Source organism: Temnothorax longispinosus, unplaced genomic scaffold (genome assembly GCF_030848805.1).
Source record: "Temnothorax longispinosus isolate EJ_2023e unplaced genomic scaffold, Tlon_JGU_v1 HiC_scaffold_19, whole genome shotgun sequence".
NCBI lineage: Eukaryota > Metazoa > Arthropoda > Insecta > Hymenoptera > Formicidae > Temnothorax > Temnothorax longispinosus.
The window spans coordinates 458,922-479,086 of record NW_027270003.1 but is presented as its reverse complement, the minus strand read 5'-3'; the positions used below and the strand labels follow the sequence as shown (position 1 = coordinate 479,086).

The 20,165-nt window shown below is 36.0% G+C and overlaps 1 protein-coding gene and 3 long non-coding RNA genes across 4 annotated transcripts; 2 read left to right on the top strand and 2 right to left on the bottom strand.

Annotated features, from left to right (window-relative positions):
* Positions 1–3: 3 nt before the first annotated feature.
* Positions 4–642, top strand: LOC139823822 (uncharacterized). The gene is made up of 3 exons (XR_011734898.1): positions 4–97; positions 199–412; positions 501–642. It is a non-coding gene; the product is annotated as an uncharacterized lncRNA (long non-coding RNA).
* Positions 643–673: 31 nt separating this feature from the next.
* On the top strand, positions 674–2,126 carry LOC139823821 (uncharacterized). The gene is made up of 2 exons (XR_011734897.1): positions 674–833; positions 1,110–2,126. It is a non-coding gene; the product is annotated as an uncharacterized lncRNA (long non-coding RNA).
* A 9,112-nt stretch (positions 2,127–11,238) lies between these two features.
* Positions 11,239–12,839, bottom strand: LOC139823846 (52 kDa repressor of the inhibitor of the protein kinase-like). Its single transcript, XM_071796315.1, has 5 exons — positions 12,683–12,839; positions 12,330–12,506; positions 12,079–12,174; positions 11,869–11,949; positions 11,239–11,383 (listed from the first exon to the last, which is right to left on the bottom strand). The coding sequence occupies exons 1-5, from the start codon at positions 12,778–12,780 to the stop codon at positions 11,239–11,241; spliced, it is 597 nt and encodes a 198-aa protein (XP_071652416.1). The 5' UTR covers positions 12,781–12,839.
* Positions 12,840–14,633: 1,794 nt separating this feature from the next.
* LOC139823805 (uncharacterized) lies at positions 14,634–17,092 on the bottom strand. The gene is made up of 4 exons (XR_011734880.1): positions 17,044–17,092; positions 15,590–15,704; positions 15,100–15,325; positions 14,634–14,843 (listed from the first exon to the last, which is right to left on the bottom strand). It is a non-coding gene; the product is annotated as an uncharacterized lncRNA (long non-coding RNA).
* Between the last annotated feature and the right edge of the window lie 3,073 nt (positions 17,093–20,165).

Genomic DNA, 20,165 nt, shown 5'->3' with positions numbered 1-20,165 from the left:
CACTATCCTTTCCCTTCATCTCTTGTTCGTATTTTTAAAGTGTCAAATCTGGGTGACCAAAGAATTGTACTGCTATTGACAAATATTCAATCAAAATGTTGGTTAATACCCTACAAAAAATTTTTTGTTTCTATTCCTCTTTTGCATTCTATGCCTATGTTTTAATTTTTTATATTTTTCTTTATATTTGTATTTCAGTTTGTCGTTTTAAAATTTTTACCTGACGATGTCAACAATGATAATATTTGCTACGATATCGGCCTTACAAAGTGGTTGATTGAAATGAATGAAGATATGGAAGGTGAGACATATTGGCCACCGCGTAATGTTGAAGCTGGAAGCTTGGTCCGTAAAGAAGTAAATGCAGACGAAACTTGGCCCAAATATCGTGTACATGTTAAGAGATATCACGGTATGTTTGTTTTTATTTATTCGAATTTTTCTCCTTTCTCCAAATTTGAAAAGGTTTAAGTTGAAAAATATTTTTACTTTTTTTCCAGATTTGAATACTCAGTTATTTAAGATAGACAGGAAATTGGAGGACTTAAGTTGCAAAATAAATACAGTTATAACGAATCAAGGAAAACTATACAGATGTTTGCTTCCTCAGGAAAAGAAAATACTGGAACCACATAACATGCCTTCTTTGCCTTTTTGTAACGAATTTTAGTGTGATTATCTTACCTCTTTTGGATCTGCTAGTGATGAAAGAAAAACTGCTACCATAATTATGCAAAAACTTATGTATAATTCTTTGGCCAAAAATTATAATTTTGATGGCCATGGTGAGAAAAGAGGCTTAAAAACACTGCAACTGTGGACAGTTATTGAAGGTAAGATCCTAATGTCTTGTTAGTTTGCTCTCTAGTTAATATTGTCTTGTTATCTTTTTTGCAAATTTGGAATACTTTATATACCAACAAACTCTGAAATAATAATCCTATAATTTTGATATACATTATACTTACTGTACTGAATTAGTGTACTAAATTACTGTACACTACTGTGTTTATATCCTTGTTGCGGATATATTCTTTAATTTATTTTTGTTGTTTAACTTAATATGGATGTCTTATCCTTTAATAATTTAATTATTTCTTGTTTTGCAGGGTCTTTGTCACTTAAATTTCCGGACAGCGACCTTGATACAGCACTTAAAACCATAAAGTCATGGTTACGAAATGCTAGCGGTAGGAAACAAGAGGAATATATTGGCTCTGATAGCCATTAGAAAAACATTTCTCTCTTTTGTTGCGGAGATCTCAGAGAGTCGGCGAGTCTCGAAGGCGAAACTTCTGCGCAAAGTGGTAGACGAAATCCACCGTGATCCGCAACACCTTATGCTGACGACGGATTATATTCTCATTGTATTCGCCGTTCCCTTCGATCATGCCTGTGACAGGATTGCTAAACCACTCTTTAAATTCGCGATGAGACTGGAAAACGTTAGCATAAGAAAGTGCATGAGCGACCACAGTTCCATTAAATTATTCTTGATATTTTGCGCCTCGTCTAAGATAAGATATTTTTATTTTTTCTGTGTAAAGCTTTGGTAATCCTGTATTACTAACTTTAGCTAATAAGTAGCTGCTAATTGGCTGTTATTAATTTATTACCTTCCTACTTTAGCGTAAATGTTAAACGGGTTGTTTCTTGTCGCTCTTCTCAAGTTGTGAGAATAAGTAAGAAAAAATTGTGTTGCTAGATTTTTATAGCTCCCTTTTTTTTATATATATAGAATTGAGACACGGAGTTTGATAAGTACAATTGTCTATGTATGCAGGCGAACACAGGTGCAAGTTCCCGTAGTAATAATTTATGTTCTGCGAAAAATATTTATTTATAATGATTGCACAAAAAATAGATCAAGCATCACGATGTTTAATTTGTTCATTTTTTTAAATACTAGTGTATATATAAGAAAGTCTCCTTTTTTTTTATTTAATAAATATGATATGTGCCGAAACTGAAACAGGAATTGTCGCGTGAAAAAATATGTATACATAATCGATATAACGTGCTGTAACATGTAACGTAAGAATATTAAACATTTGTAAGGCGTAACGCGGTTTTAATATATAGATTTTAATATATTTTAATATATTAAAGAACTTTTTTAAATTAAATGTTGTGTTCACTCTTTCTTTAACAAGACCCGACAATGTGTATTAGGTATTTTTAGACTGGTATTTATTCCCAGCGAGAAATGATCCATCGATAACCCATCTGTTTGAAGTTGGAAGAGAAAGAGAGAGAGAGATTGTGTTATTCTTTTTTGCAGCCATCTGTGGCGGTTGTAATACAATAGGTCGGGCCGCGCATTCTACGTAGTTCGCGGAAAAAGCGCGCGAGCGGCGCCGACAACGTTGCGTCCCAGGCGGCGAGGCACGTGTTTACCGCGCATGCTTGAGCATGTTGGTAGGGGCGCGCAGCCCGAGCGAGCGAGCATTCGTTACTCAGATTTCGTGCACGATACATCGTGCGTTGTTCGATATATAATTGCGTCATCCTTTGAGCATCGAGTCGTTAAGTTGTGATCTGCCTTTCCGTGTGCCGTAGTAAATTAATTACTTCTAATATCTCAATACTGCAATATACGGGAAACTACGATCGTCATCGAGAGGAATCCAGGGATATCCGTCCCGGCGAGCCATGCCGGCACGTGGAACGAAGGAAGGCCGCCATTTGCTGCAACGTTCGAGAGAGCCTTTTCGACAGGAATCACGAGCCCTTTCGAAGTCTTGGATAAACGAGAGAGATAAGGATTGAGCTTTTTTGATATATACTCATTGTGTGAACATCCTAGGTGATGTTATCGTCAATCAAAAGGTAATCTGTTTAAATATACTCGAGTGGAAACGTTAGACATTCGTCTACCGTTACAGAGAGGGAACGTTAGATCTTCGTCTACCGTTACGAGAGAGATAATCAATCCTCTCAGAGATCACGAGAGCAAGTGAGAGGAAAACTTCCGCGCCTTTTGAAAAAGACAGTAAAAAGTTATCTCGAGTCAAATTATAATACTGAGCTCAGTCTAAAGTAAAGTAAATTATTAATCGTTCGGTTGCAACCATTTTCGTGACAATTAAAAAACTTTATTTCTTCTTTGTGTGATTGTTTCTTTCTCATTGATTAGACAATATCTCTTATAGTTTATTACGTTAATTTGCGAACATTGTGTACTTTTATTTGTATTACATATGAAATGAGAATACGTTCATTGCGGATTATATTAATCGTTTCTTGCGTTGTGATAAAACTATCGAGTGACTAATTCCGTGCGTTACTATAAAAGTTACTTCTCAATGACTTGATAATTATTCTACTAAGTATTTTGCAAATTCTGACTGATCAAATATTTCATTTATACTAATGTGAATTAATGTGTCAATCTAAAACCAAAGGCCTATGAATATGAGAAATTGAGAAATTCTTATACTTTATTTTCTTTTACTGAATACATTATTTTGCTGAAAAATGAGTTATTCGTTCGAGAACAAACTATCTATATATGGTAAATCGTAAAAGGCCAATTAAAATTAATTATTACGAATTCAAAGATTGATACATTATTTCAGTTACTATTTCAATTATGTTTGAAGTGAATTTTATATTCTGATTGATTTGCAGGAATAATTGAACAGTCCTTTCTTGATATTACGTGATCTGTTTTATTTTGACTACGTCAATAGAAATTGTGAGCTTACATATTATTAATATTTCCTGATAATGAACCTGATTACATAACAAAGAAATGCATCAGTGAATGCAATTATATTTTGTCATAAATAAAAGGAAAGGACTGTACTATAATAACTATTGATTTGTTTCTTTTGTGTTTTATACATTTATTGTATTTCTATTGTACTTTATATAATCTATGTCATAATTTGTTCACGAATACTGGGAAGGTTTTCGGGCAGTTTCCCTTCTTCTATGCAACAAATGTTGGTATTTTTTGTATAGTTCTGCCCAATCTAGCCATTTCAAATTACATAAATTACTAAACGCAATCTCTCTCTCAATAAACGGATTCTTTATTATTTGTTCCTTCCTCATCTAATTCTAGAGTTCAGGCTTGTGCGCGAGCTTGTGCAAACAACGAAACGACGTCTAATTAGACGTCGTTTCGATGGATTATCGATGGATCATTTCTCGCTGGGAAACTAAAACATCTATAACATGTCGATAAGACGTCGGTAAGACGTCGAATCCGATATCGATTAGACGTCGTCGATTAGATGTCGAAAAGACGGCCGTTTTTAGGTCTGCGTCGACCTTATTTCAGATTAGATGTAGACGCGTCTATAGACGTGCGTTTCGACGTCGGTCCGACGTCGGATAGACGCTAGCATTCCGGCTGGGTTGAATTTAATATTTGTAATAATATAAAAACGATTACAATAAATGTTTAAATTTAGGATTATAAATATCTGCAGCATATATGATGACTTGCGAATCTATATCTATACAGATATAGTGCTATATCTGGTTATACATAGGACAAGATTAGTAACATTAATATATCTGGCTATATATGACTTCATATATAGTTGTATATAATGCTATATCTAGTTATATGTAGGGTGCACTACTCATATATCATTATATCTGGCTTCACATACATTTATATACGATTAGATATGGTGCTATATCTGGTTGTACATAGGACAAAATTAGTCACATTAATATATCTGGCTATATATGACTGCATATATAGTTGTATATTGTTACGCTCCGTTCGCTATTCGTGTCGCGCGCACTCACGAACGCGTCCGCGTACTTCCGGGATCGCAAAAATAACCACTCTCGTTATACAAAAAGGAACTCGGGTTTATTTAAACTCAGAACGGAATACAAGAAAGTTCTGGGAAACCGGACCGAACGATTCGAGTCACCAGATCAATCTGACAGGCGGTAATTAAATCGATAATTCTATGCGTCCCCGTTGTCAAGAGACGCGCTTCGGCTTGAAACTTCTGCGGAGCGAAGCCAATTTCAGCCCACGAGAACGAACGTCTCGGCACGGGCGAGCGGGCGTAACAATATAATACTATATCTAGTTATATGTCGGGTGCAGTACTCATATATCATCATATCTAGCTTCACATACATTTATATACGATTAGATATGGTGCTATATCTGGTTGTATATAGCGCCAGATTAGTCACATTAATATATCTGGCTATATATGACTGCATATATAGTTGTATATAATACTATATCTAGTTATATGTAGAGTGCACTACTCACATATCATTATATCTGGCTTCACATAAAATTATATACATTTATATACAAGTAGATATGGTGCTATATCTGGTTGTATGTGGGACCACTGATTGCACATGTGGCCATGTATAATTAGATATGACCCCACATAAAAACATATATAATTATATATAATTATATATATACCAGATATAATTATATATGATTATATCTAATCATTTTTTCCCGGGTCCTTCTGTAAAAATTCACATTTATCAGGTTGTAAGGATAAATTTGCTTCTTCCAGTCGTTTCATTAATCGTTGGAATTTAATCTCGTGTTCCTGAAGCGATTTACTATAGCATATATTACAATATCATCGAGATATACAAATAATTCAATTCCTTGTAAGCCTGTTAATACCTGATCCATTAATCTCTGAAAAGTAGCAGGAGCGTTCTTTAGTCCAAATGGCATACGGTTATATTCAAAATGTCCGTACGGTGTTGAAAACGCAGTCTTATGCTTGTCAGTCTTGTCCATTAATATCTGGTGAAATCCAGAAGCTAGATCAAATACTGAAAAATATTTCGCGCTACCAAGCTGATCGAGTATATCGACAATATTTGGTAGTGGATATGCATCACCGATCGTTTTCTCATTAAGCGCTCGAAAATCTATTACGAGACGCCATTTTTTATTGCCTTTAGAATCATCCTTTTTTGGTACAATCCACAAAGGAGAATTATAAGGCGAGCTTGACGGCTCTATCACACCTTTTTCCAACATTTCGTCAACCTGTCGTTGTATTTCTTCTTTATGTACTTGAGGATATCGATATTGCTTGACGTTGATTGGTCTATCGTCAGTGGTGAATATTCGGTGCTTTGATACGCTAGTTGCGCCTAGCGATTCTCCTGGCAAATGAAATCGTTCCGCATAATTTGTTACTAGCCTAGTGACATTAGTTTTTTCTTCCGCATTTAAATGATCGAGACGTAGTAGCTGTATTATTTGATTAACTCGTGTTTTATTGTCCTTCGAGTCTTCTTCTGCGTCACTTGCGTCCATTTCTTCGTTATTTAGCTCTTTGAATGGATATATTTTTACAGTCGGTATCGCTAATTCTACGTTTTCGTCCGATGAGTTAATAACATATAGATGTGCTATCCCATCACGATTCGAGACAACGGCGTTACCTAAGTACACCTGCGATCCGGCATCTAATTTTGGAATATATCCGTATTTTATTTCAGGATTTGCTATACGAACAAATATTTGTTTTCGCGTTCTAGCGGGAATAGTGACGATTTCGTCGTTATGGAAATAGTACGATACTCCGTTTACAACCAGACAAGCCCTCGGGTAGTCTATAGTTGCCTTTTGATTTTTGAAGAATTCCGTGTCTAGTATTCCGTCTGACTTAATTGGAAAATTATTAGGAACTACATGAAACCATGCATCAGCATCGAGAATGCGTAATTTAGCTACGCCTATCGTGCGTGTTCGTCCTTTAGTTATTCCACTAAGCTCGAATACTATTTTCTTATCGATGGGCACATTCTCATGGAGCGAATTCTCCTTTATTAAATTTATATCGGATCCCGTATCTATCATAAAGCTAGCGCGTTCGTCGAGAAGATTTTTACTTGGCAGGACGACAGAAGGTGGTTTCCTGATTTTATTACAGATTTTTACACTTGCGTTTCCTCTTGAGGTTCCTCCGGGTTGACCAGGCGCACTCGCGGGCGTTCGTTCAGCGCTGCGCCTACTCGCTGAGCCCGATCTCGGTTTCCCGAATTCTCTTGGGCTCTGTCGCGTCGTACGTTTTCAGAAGTTCTATTTTCTCTATTGAAATATTGATTTCCTTGATTCCGCAGGTTATTATTATATTGTCTCTTTCGACATTGTTCGAGACTGTGGCCAGGAATCTTGCAGTATCGGCAAATTAGACCAGCGTTTCGCGGATTAGCTAAATTTGGACGATTAAAACGGTTATTATTATTAAAATTCATATTTCGCGTGGCATTATTTATCAAAGGATTTCGAACATTATTTAATAAGGGATTTCGGTTCAAAATTCGTGGTTGTAAGGCTTTACATTCCGCTCGTACATGTCCAGAATTTTTACAATACGAACATACTTTTGGTTGCCATTGCACATGAGATATTTGTGCAAGAGGTTTAATAGTGCTGCATGAATAAGTATCATGACCATATCCAAGACAATTATTGCATCGAATTGATTGTATGAGTCCTTCTGTTATTCTTATACGTTGCGCGTGTTCCTGATACTCCGTTTCAGCCTTTATTGCGGATTCTATTGCGGTATTTAAAGTGATTGTGTCTCGTGGATACATTCTTGTATAAATGTCTGTTTTTAAACCAGTTAGAAAATTTCTTACAGCATTACTTTCAGCAGAATTTAAAAATTTTATTGCCTGATTCGGATTTTCAGTTTGATAACAAGATTTTAATTGTTGCAGGATCATTGATACTTGGCTACCGTAATCGACTACTGATTCGTCGGGATGTTGAGTTACTTTAGCAAGTTCCCCGTGCAATTGTGACGAAGAATAAACTGGTCGTCCAAATCTAGTTCTTAAGACTGCTAACAAAGATTCTATATCATTATATTCTCCACTTAATGCCACCCTCAATGCAGGTCCGACTAATTTATTTTTTATCATTTGAACAAGTCCATATTCCGCGGTAGGAGAAATCATATTTTTAGCGTGCATGCAACTATTAGCAAACTGTAGGACGGGCATATTTTTTCCATCAAACGGGAGAATTGTCTCGGCTGCATCTCGCAAACTTATATACAGCGCATTAGCTCTACGATTCGCGTCGGTTGCGTTAATATTCATATCGCCTATCTGTCTAGTTAAATCATTTATTCCGTCTGTAGCCATTTTTATTTATTATAATTATTTATTCGTTAAAAGAAAATGTAAAAATTCGTAATATTGGCAAGTTCGCACTTACATGTATCGTATGATAATGAAAAGAAGAATGATAGTTATGCGCGACTCCATGAAGCCTTGTCCACACGCTCGCAGCCTTATCCCTGCAGCTCCTCTCCGGAAAAGATCCTTTTCTCGTTAAAGTAGAGACAGGATGTTGTAGAATGAATACAGCAATCGGCTTCTTCTTCCGCTACTGGCTTACTCAGCTTCCAGAGAATTGAAGTGTTGTCCCAAGGGATGCTTTCCAGATGTACAATCTTTCCAGCCTTCCAGTCGGGATCGCCTTTTTGGCAATCCCACCGCTGCCACCAAAAATTTTCAACTTGTGACGTCCTGGGTGATGCGAGGTGGCTCGATCCGGCAGAACGTCTCCGTCGAAATCAATTTTTATATGTTCTTCTTGCAGTTAAGGAGGTAAAACCCCAGGATAATTAGCTGTTGGTCGGCGATGTAGATTATGGCTCCTTGGATCCGTCGAAGGTAGGTAATTCAATAATCTTTATCTTTCTTTTGATATAAAAGAGTATGATATTTATTGTAGAACTTTTACGATACAAGTGGCTTATGTGGGAGGATGGAACAAGTATAAGATATGTGACCTTTCCTGGCTCGTTCCACACTCTCCGTCGAGAGGGTGAAAGATTCCGCTTTTATACAATTTTGGAAACGGTAGTGGGAGGTGACCGCACCTCGTTACAATGAGTCATAAGGCGTTGTCTAGCGGATGTGAGTCTACTTCTAGTGGTGTGGCTCGCTTGCCAGCAATGAGTCATAGGGTGGTATCTTGAAATTCATTACCTTATATGGTCATGCGTTGCGCTCCGCTTCGACATGTCCATATATGGTCTATGCGAGGACTAGATTCACTCGAATGAGTCATACAGGTGACTCGTCTGAATTCTATTTTTACTCTCTAGTCTAACAGCGATTTATGTTGAGAGCGATACCTACTTTCATTGTCAAATTTTAATATGATTTTTATCATAAAGAAAAATAAGAAATCTTTAATACTTGAATTTTTAAAATGTGCAATTATATGGAACAATTCCCATGCTAAACCGTTATACCGGGTGTCTTTCCCTTTGGAATTTTTTGTTGCCTCAACCAGAGGAGTGACAAGGTTTTGACTTATAAAAAAGTTGTTGTGCATAACCTGAGGCATATGTTAACGGCTATTATTAGTGTGGTTAATTATTTATTTATAATTGTTTATAAAAATAAGTTGCAAAATTGAACAATCTTGTAGTAAGTATTTTTTCATTAAGTCAATCGGTTTTTCGAGATGATTTTGATGACGTAGTTAGTAAAATGGTATTGATATAATTTTAATTGTTTATAACAATTGTTTTGAAAAATATTAATAAGGTAATAGTTATTTCAATAGGGTGTTTTTCCATAAATTTAAGAGCATGTATTTCTATAATTGTTTTATCTCCGTCTATTTGTTTTTATTTTTATTTTAATTTATTAAGAGTATAGGGCTACCCTTGTCTTACTCTCTGTGAACTGGTATTAAACTATCCTCGTCTTTCATGGAGTGAATGTTCAATTTTCAATCTCGTTTATTAATTTAATTAATTTAAATAGAAAATCGGCGTTAACGTTACTGGTGTTTAGGAGTATGAGAGATTCCATTTTTATCATAATAATTAAGTGTCAAAATTTTCGTTCAGAAATGAAATTTTTCGGTCTTAAAATGTATAAAAGACTAAAATATTAATGTAAAAGTAATTTGGTCTTTGTAAGTCTAAAGGGTAGGAAATTCAAAATGGCGGATGTGAAACTTTAATAATTTATAACTCGAGAACGGTAAGAGATAAAAAGATGGGGTTTCTTTTGTTGTATTCAGACAATTAAGGGCATTATTTTAAGTTGTTTAAAATTTCTGTGTTTTATGGATTTCCGTAATTTTTAATTATATCTCGGAATTAAGAAGAGATATGATGTGGGGGTTTTTGTGAGGTTACTTGACATGCTCTGCTGAGTGTCTGCAGTGATTTTATTCATCATTTTTAATAATAATTTTATGATAAATTTTATTGTTAATTAGTTCATTTTGAGAGATCCAACAATGGTTTATAATCAAAAGTTGTTTGACTTTTTGTGATAGTTCCAGTAGTCATACTAACTAGGTCTGTTAATAATATAATTTAATTGTTTATAACAATCATGTTTGAGAAATATTAATAAGATAATTATTATTTTAGCGTAATAATATTCTTTAGGCACAAAAGGTTATGTTCTTATGAATAATCTGTTTTTAATTTATTTATTTATATTTTATTTTAATTTTCTAAGTTTATTCTTATGGAACATGTATTTATTCGTGTGCTGAATTGAATTTATATTGCATAAAGGATCTCATAAAGCCTGTAACGTTCATTTACGATCAATTTTAGTGATTCTGGGGAATTTTAACAAGCGATTGTCCAAAAGTTTATAGTGTGATTCATGAAAATGGGGCTTAAGCTTGAAAGAGTACCTTAAGGCAGCCATGTTCTCTAGGCTTGTGTCTACTATTTTAAGAACGCGTGCTCGCATCAGCTGAGTGATTGTTGTGACAGTTAAGTTAAGGTGTGATTATTTATTCTTATATTGTTTTCAGGTGCTGTGCAATTAGGATGGAAATCGAAAAAATTTATGCGGCTGGAATATAGCGGTGATTATACCGTCAGACGTGACACAGGTCTTCTATCCTCGTCCTCAATTGCTCACTGATTCCTTCTTTCTTCAGGACTTCCCATATTTTTTCTCTGTCCACTGAATCGAATGCGGCTTTCAGGTCTATAAATGCTGCTACTAGTTTCCCTTTTCTCTTGCTTATAGCTTTCCCAATCACATAGTTCAGCGCGTATATATTCTCCATTGTTCCTTTCTTTTTTCTGAATCCTGTCTGTGTTTCTGGTAGCATCCCCTTCTCTTCTACCTCTCTCTCTAGCCCTCAGAGGGGTGACACTAATGAATACAAGTTACAAAATATATGCAGCAATTATAACCGCAATCATATTTGTTATAATAATTATAATCATGAAAAGAAACAACTTTTCATGATTATAATTATGTCACACAAGTCACTTTCTTCTGAAGCCGTCTGTTTCTTTCGTCCAGTGTTTTTACTCTCCCTTGTAATCGTACAATGCGTTGTTGCAATTTTTTCTTCCGCGGACTTTCTTCTCTTCTTATTGTGTTGCTGGACGTGCTCCTATACATAACATATACATATATTATAGCAAAAAACAGATAGTAAACCTCTAGAAAGAAAATTGAAGTATTAATTACAATTTTAGAAATGTCAATAACGAAAAAATATAAAAATAAAATAAACCAAATATTTATTATAAACTCTTAAAAAACTTATATTTGAATATTAAAATTAAATAGATATGGTATTGATAACTTTATTTATTTAAAATTATCTTATATATGCATGTGTTCCTTATGTATATGCAGACATGTTAAAATAAGACAAATGTTTTTATAAATACAATTACTCTCACGTAATATTATTTATGTCTTGTTATATTAAATGCAGAATGCAATTTTTAAAAGAAAAGAAACATAAAATGGACTGTAATAAGTTGTAAGTTTAAATCAAAATCTACAGACTGATTATAAAAAACTGTATAAAAGAAATAATATATTATAAAAACACATATGTATGTATATAATGTAAATACAAATACGTACGGCTTAGCAATAATATGGACATCTTTATCACATTTTGGCATCTGCTCTGTTATAGGCGGGAATGATTTCGACTGTAAGTCACTGAAACATACCATTTTAGTGTAATATTACTTTTTATTGCTAAATAAAAAATGTCTAAAACAAGTTAATTATAAGAACAAAATACTATCTATAATAGAAAGATAAATACATTTTCAGATATTTAAGTACCTATTTGTTTCCTCTTGTTGTAAAATATAAAGATTTTCTTCTTCAGGTAGCTCTTCATCCATCTTTTTAATTACTGATGTTGTAATACATGCATTGCTATAAATTATATGCAATATCATTAATTATAATGTGTATTATATTATCAAAAATATTGTTTGATATTGTTTAATATACAATATACTATTGAATATAAAAAACCACATTATTTAGAATAGAAAAGATTATACATTATAAGATGTGTATGGGCTTACTTTCTTCCAAAAAATATTGTTGGTACAGCATCTGGTTGAAGATGAGCTCTACTCTTACTTATCTTGTACCACTTTTCTTCAAAATGTAAGTGGCACAATCGATAATTGCGATGGCCATATTCTGCACCCATTGCTTCCAAATCTAATCTTTCACAAGCACGTATCCATTGCAACCATCTGTAAATATTATTCAAATTTGTAAATGTAAAGAAATATTGCAATAATATATACATATGCATGCACATAATAATATACATACGTTTAGAATAAATATTAAAATAGTATTTTATAATATGTAAATTTATACTTGTTTTAAAAAATAATAATTAATAAATAAAATAAAATCATTATACCTTTCATGTTCCTTTGGAAACCGAAAAAAATGTCGTTTTTCCACAATATTTTTGTTGCATTCCCGAACAACACACCACGCGCTTGATTGATGGGCCATTTTTTTCTTCCAGATTTTCCCTCAAGATTTCTTCACAAATACCTGCAACAAAGCTAAGACCAAAGTGTTTTTCCTTTATAAGAGAATCGAGAATCTGTACAATTTATGTACAGATTAACTATTCTCCGTAAGGAAAATAATTTGTTCTCGGTTTTCTTGCACCGTTTACTAAACACCTGTACACTATTTACTGAGGACTTATCACTTCACCACTTTATCACCACTTATCACTTTATTATTTCTCGCATCAGATCACATCAGATGTCCGTTGCCGCCACTTTCTACTGAACGGCCATTTAAAGGTCCTGCCCTGCATGGAGCATCTCAACGGTGCTGACAGAGAACGAAAATACAGAGAGGAAGTGAGCAGAAGTGAGACAGAATATCAGTGCTCTGATTGGTTACATACCTCGCACGCGCATGTGCAGTTCATTTTCATCCACGCTGAAATCGGGAGAGTTGCGCTATTGTATATACTGTGGTTTTGTACAGAAATGAATACATTTGCTGTTATAAACACTTGCATGCATTGCATTTTTATATATTATTTATATAAAAATGCGATGCATGCAAGTGAAATGTTTATAACAGCAAGTGCATTCATTTCTGTGCAAAACACGTATCATGATGTTCATCCTTTACAGAAAAATCAACGAATCTGTTGTATATTAAAATTAATGAGCAGTAGTACATGTAAAGAAGTTAACTAATTTAAATATATTTGCAATATAATAAATATCTTTATAATATATTATACCTTTCTTTATATGTTCTCTCCTCCTTCTTTCTCTTCTTTTTCTATCCCTATATCTCTCTTTCGTCTTAAAATACTTTTTCTTTTTTATAAACCGCTTAAGGTATCGATACGATAAATAATACTCTAAAAGCTACATTTGGATGGAACGGTAATAAATTTACACATCCTACATCTATAATTATGTTAAAATCATAATAGCGTAATGAAAACGATTCATAGGAATAAATGTGATAGTATTTATGAAATAAAATTAAATATGAAATATAAATTTAAGAAATATTACTTTAATGATTATATTATCTTACGCGTTATTAACATTCCATACAGGCAAAGCAAATAGATACTATGATATACAGGATACCTTTAAACAATTGTTTCATTTTCTAACATTTTTCAGATTTATTGTAATATAATCGTATAATCGTCATATTTTTTTACACAGGAATAATAACGCAAAATTATTCGGACATTGTCACTACTAAAATTAAAAAATTAGATGAAGGGTTAGATAATGTACATATTTTTAATTCACATATCTCTCATTTACTACCGATCATCATTTCACAATGATACATTTGCAACGAAATAGATACGCCAATACCCAAAACGTACATCTTTAATCTAAACACAAGTATATTTTGGAAACGATACAAGTGTCTTAAAATACTTTTTACTTGTTTCTAAGCAGCATAAAATATTGATACTATCCGAATAGTATAAAAGCTACATTTGGATGGAACGATAACAATTTAGACACCCTACCTCTATAATTATGTTAAAATCGTCAGATATACTGTAATATAATCGTCATATTTTTTTACACAGAAATACTAACGCAAATTATTCGGACATTGTCACTAAAAAATTAGATGAAGATAGTTTGTAATCATACAAAGATACTGTTTAGTTAAGGTACACATCTTTTTAATTCACATATTTCTTATTTACTACCGATCATCATTTCATAATGATGCATTTGCAACGAAATAGATACGTCAGCAACATTCGAGACCATCGACTGAAAAAAGCATTTCTTTGGTCTATTCGTTGCGACGGATAAAATCGTATAATTTCAGCACTCAGCACTCATGATTCACTTCAATTGATGCGATTTTAAGACAGAGTTCAATTCAGAGAATCCTCGTTGTTACTAAATATGCATACAAGGCCTGTGAATAGCGCTAATTTCCATGCCATGCGCATATCTTTCTTTTTTGTGGCTGTATCCTGATTAGGCATCATCTTGTCCGCAATATGCTTATAGACTTTTCCATTCAGCATTAACATAAAAAAGCCGTCGTACCATCTGAAATCGTTATATATAATTGTCTCGGTATTATAATCAATTTTATAATAAGTGTTTCCTCTCCGATAGCATAAACAAAATTAATTTTACGAAATTTAATTATTTTATCTTTTTCTGAAGGTAGAATACAAAACAAAACTAAAAATCAAGTTTTTTTCAAATAATAGACAACTTGAATTAATTATATAATTAATGTTTATAAGAACAGTTTTATATTACTTTTAAAAGGAATGTTTAGAGCGCTGATTACACTTACATTTCCTGGTTAGCGCTTATTATGGCATGTTGTATTTTCCAAATTTTACTTCCAAAACATATAAAATACCTTCCAGCCTGTGACACCACGTATACGCCAACAAATCTGCACGGTATCGTTTTCAGAATGCATTGTGATCTTTAGGATGTCAAGCTTGACGTGTGCAAACTTCATATGACTAATGAACCTTAACAGTATCAATTGCTTCGCATAACTCACAAGTCCCCTGCAATATTTTTTAAGCATATTATGAGAAAATAGAAATACTTAATGCTAAAAACTTTCAATTGCTTTGAATACTTAATCAAATTAATTTTCGTTACTTCTCTAATATTGTTGATAAAAATTATATCATAATAATGGATAATAAAGACTCAATTCACAATATTCACAAATATTTTAGCATAACTTGCCTACAATACAAATTGCGCTACAGAACACTTTCTCGTTCTTTTCAACTTTTAAAATTTACAAGAAAGCATATACGTACATACATGTGCAATTTTGGATACACCTTCCTTCTTAACGATCTCTTCGGTATCAGCTCCCTGCGGTAAATATATAGCGGCAAAATTGTATACCACATAGTTGAATATAAAATGTTCCTGCGTGAGAAAACGAGAGAAAAGGAGGACATTTATAATAGGTAATGACACGCGATACGAACCACGCAATAGTGTAAATTCGGGATTAGGGGAAGAAAGAAGGGGTAAAGAAGAAGAGATTCTTACAATTAGAGGCACTCTGTAGGGTTACAGTGCCAGACTAGAGTCAAGCTCAACAGGGTCTTCTTTCCCCGCTAATTTTTCCAAGCCCGTTCCCTTGGCAGTGGTTTCGCTAGATAGTAGATAGGGACAGTGGGAATCTCGTTAATCCATTCATCGTCACTAATTAGATGACGAGGCATTTGGCTATTTACATCACGCCCTCTGGCGCGTCTTACCGCTTCGAGTCAGTGCGGTTCCTGTTAACAACAGGTCCCGGCTGAGCGATCCTGCAGGTTAACTATTGGATCGCTCATCTGCGCAACGGGTTACCCAAACAACAAGGATATATGAGATCCAGCATAGTTTTAGTGAAGAGATCTCAGGTAGGGGCGAAAGACTGTATGATCATTGGAGCAAGGCCTACAGAGAAAGCCCATATTTCCACTTATCCAGCTAGCCACAGCCCCTGAGAGTCCAACATCTATTCGGCAGGGCACCGGAAGTCCGGTGGGGCAACCCCGCCACCCTCAGTACTCGTGTCGAGCCTCAGCTCACGTTGACGAGTCGCCGCCGTGAGTGTCGCCACTCACTACCATGTGTCGCATCCGCTGATCGTTTGATAGGTATTTGGTACATGGTGGTCCAAGATACCTATTCGTTACCCTGACGGGAATGTACCCGATGGCACTGATCACGTTGATCAGCCGAGTGCCCAGGGCGTGCACCCGTATCGCCTGAACCCCGTCCGCTACCCGGCAGGCCGGGTACCCGGCGAGCACCAACTTGGAGGTGGGGCAGACTTGAGGCTGTAAGATCTTACGCCTCCTTGCGAGCGAGCAACTACAACTCCGCAGGGCAGGAAGCGACTGAGGGTGGCAGCCTCCCCCGTCCTTAAGAGAGTCATAGTTACTCCCGCCGTTTACCCGCGCTTGCTTGAATTTCTTCACGTTGACATTCAGAGCACTGGGCAGAAATCACATTGTAGCAACTCGTATTATCTAGCACTAAAGGTGCTAGACAATTATGCCTCAACAGTGTCTGACAATGAGAATTATTATACTTTAAAGACGCGAGATTGTACATTCAAAGCATCTAAGTTAACGAAAGTAAAGTACAATATAAATATACTTCGGAGAAATCTTTATTACGCGATAGTGCCTGTCACAACGTGCACATAGATACAGATCACTTTCTCGTTCTCTTAATTTTTACAACTTTTACAAGCATATATACGTACGTGTGCGATTTTGGATACACTTTCCTTCTTAAAGATCTCCTCGGCATCTCAGTCAGCTCCCTGCCGTCAATATATATTTTACTATCACTAAGTATCTATCACGCGGCGATGGTCACGACTGTCACTATCTATCTATTTCTAGGTTATCGTTGTATTCCAACATAGATCGGTCTTTCTTAACAGCTTCATGCGTCTGTGATTGAGAAAGAAATCTGATAAGCTCTGTATATCAGCTCAATATAATGCAACATATATACGAATATGTATATACATTTTAGATAAAACGATCAGTAAACTTTTATAAAACCATACTCTTTGAAATAATACAAGCGATAACAATTTTTATAATTACCTCTCTATATTATATCTTAAATGTGCATGAATTTTCTTCTAACTATATTTGTAATGTCATCAACTTTTCACGCTTGTTGAATATTCATATATTAACTGTCACATTAATATATTAACCTCGCGACACGACGCGAGCTGTCAAGTCACGACATACACACGCACGAAACTCGCGGAACTCGCCGCGATCTCGATTGACCGGCCAATCAGACACGCGGAAAAGCGACAACACTACGTGCGAGATATTCGACTCCAAACAACAACTTCTCGCGTCTCCATGGATTTTTTTATTATAGACTAGCACACACGCGCGCTACGCGCGCGCTTCAAACTTTTTTCGTTCCATTTCACCTTAAAACACTCATCCCACATCACCATTTCTCTCCGTTAAAATGTATTCCCTTTCTCATCCACTGTACCAATGTCCATTCGCCACCTCTCGTTTCTTATATTCTCTCCGCTCACTTCACATATCTGTCTCTCCCATATTTTGCTTTCTTCTTTCTTTTTACTTCTTGCATAAGACTTATCACACTTTGCTTCCTCGGCTCTCATTTTTTTCCTTACACTTAACTACTCCTTACACTGCACTAACGCGCGCGCCATCCATGTCCATATATTTCCCGTTATATTTATTTTAAAATATTTATCCCATTCCACTATTTCTCTCCGTTAATTCATTCCTTTTTCTCCTCTACTGTACTATAATATCTAATCGTCACCACCTCCCATTCCTCTTCCCTCTCCGCTTACTTCACGTACTTATCTCTCTCATATTTTATTTTTTTTCTTTTTTTTTATTTTTCATAGAAGACTTATTACACTCTAATTTTTTTATTCGGTACCTTTCTTTGTCCGTCAGCAGCAACGTAAACAAAATCGGGCTTAACGGGCACCCCTGTCTAACTCCCCTTCCTGTTCAAAACCTCTCTTCCAGCTTCTCTTCCACCCTTACCCTGCATCCCTCAACAGCTCCTTACATCTCATCACCAAGCCCTCCCTCACTCCTCTTTCCCTCATCGCTTCCACCAGAATCCTTCTGTCCACCGAGTCAAAAAAGCTGCCTTCAAGTCCACGAACAACACCACCATATTCCCCTTCTTTAATTTACCTGCCTATTTATTAAGTAATTTAATACATAGATGTTGTCCGTGGTCCCTATCCCTCTCTTAAACCCTGTCTGACTCTGCGGAAGCAATCCTTTTCTTCTACCTCTTTCCTCAACCTATCCGCCAAAACAGCAGCGCCTTGTATGCCGTTTGTGCTAACATTACCCCTCTGTAGTCCCCGACTTTCTCCCCCTTTCCCTTCTTTTTTATGGGCACTATAATTCCCTTCCATCAACCTTCCGGTACACCCTCTTCTTTCCACACTTTATTACATACCTCCCACAACCATTCCTTCACCACCTCCTCTCCAAAATTTCATACCTCATTTGGAATTCCATAACTCCCCATCGCTTTTTCCTCCCTAAGCTTTCCCACTATTTCTCACATCTCTTCTCTCCTTATCTTCTCCTCTTTCTCCTCCAACTCCTCCCAACAAATCTCTGAAATACCTATCCCATTCCTGCATACTAATTCCCTCGTTCAACCTTCTTCTTTTCTTTCTTTCCCTGTTTACCACCTTTTATATATGTCCTTCTGTCCTAATCTCCTTTACCTCCCCTTCCCAAATGAGAAATCTCCACTTCTCTTTTTTTCTTCTCCTTATACAACTTCTTGTATCGCTGTTTTTCCTCCCTATAACTGTTACTCTTCCTTCCTTCCCTTCTTTATTTCCTTAACATGAGACCTTTCTCTTCCCTTCCTTACATTCTTTACCCCAACAGCCCCTTTCTCCGCCCTTTTTGCCCTTCCCATTCACTTCTCTTAATACCTTTCCTATCCTCCTTTTCAGCCCCTGCCACTCCTCTTCCACTCCCCTTCCTGAATTTGCTTATCCCCCACTAACTCTTTAAATTTTTTTCTGCCCTCCTCCGACCAATCTCCTCTCTCACTTCCGCCCTTCCCCCCTTCCTTTTACCCAAACCGTCCTTCACCCTTTCTACCCACGCCGTCACTGACTGGTGGTCTGAGTCGACCTTCGCTTCCACCACTACCCGTTCTATCCTCTCCCTTGTCCTCCTGTCCCCCAACACACAATCAATCACCGACTCCCCTCTCCCCCTTGTATACGTCCATCCTCCCTCCTCATCTTCTCTAATTCCTCCGTTAAAAATCGCCCATCCATGCTCCTCCAAAAATCTGCATAACTTTCTTTCCTCCCCGTTTACCTTGCCAACTTTCGTTCTTCTTTCCCCTTCTCCTCTCTCTTCCTCTCCCTCTTCTACGAATCCCCCCTCTTTCCCCGTCTTTGCGTTAAAATCCCCCCTATCAGCACCCTCACTCCCGTCTCTATCTCCTCCACCCATTACTTTAGGTCTAACAATTTCCTGTCCATATCTTATTTATATACACTCCTACTATGTTCCACCACTTCTTCCCTAACCTCACCTTTATCGATAGCATCCCTTCTTTATCTTTTTTCGTCCTTCCTTTTTCCATTTTGACCCCTACCCTCACCCCTACTATCATTCCTCCTACCGCCCTTTTTTCCGATTCTTCCTCCCTGCTTTCTGCACTTCCCACACGTAACCTCTCGGCAGCCTTTCCTTTATCTTTTCTCATCCCTTACCATCCACCCACTTCTCACATAACACCATTACATCCCATTCCTCCAGCCCCTTCCAAAACTCTTTATCTTTATTTGTTAATCCCGCCACATTCCAAAAA

Bases quoted from the DNA above. Each gene is read 5' to 3' on its own strand.
- LOC139823846 (XM_071796315.1), bottom strand. From the start codon at position 12,780: ATGGCCCATCAATCAAGCGCGTGGTGTGTTGTTCGGGAATGCAACAAA. The intron at 11,950-12,078 runs GTACTTAAATAT...GGTATGTTTCAG, and splicing joins CAACAAGAGGAAACAAATAG to TGACTTACAGTCGAAATCAT. The intron at 11,384-11,868 runs GTACGTATTTGT...TGTTATGTATAG, and splicing joins GTCCATATTATTGCTAAGCC to GAGCACGTCCAGCAACACAA.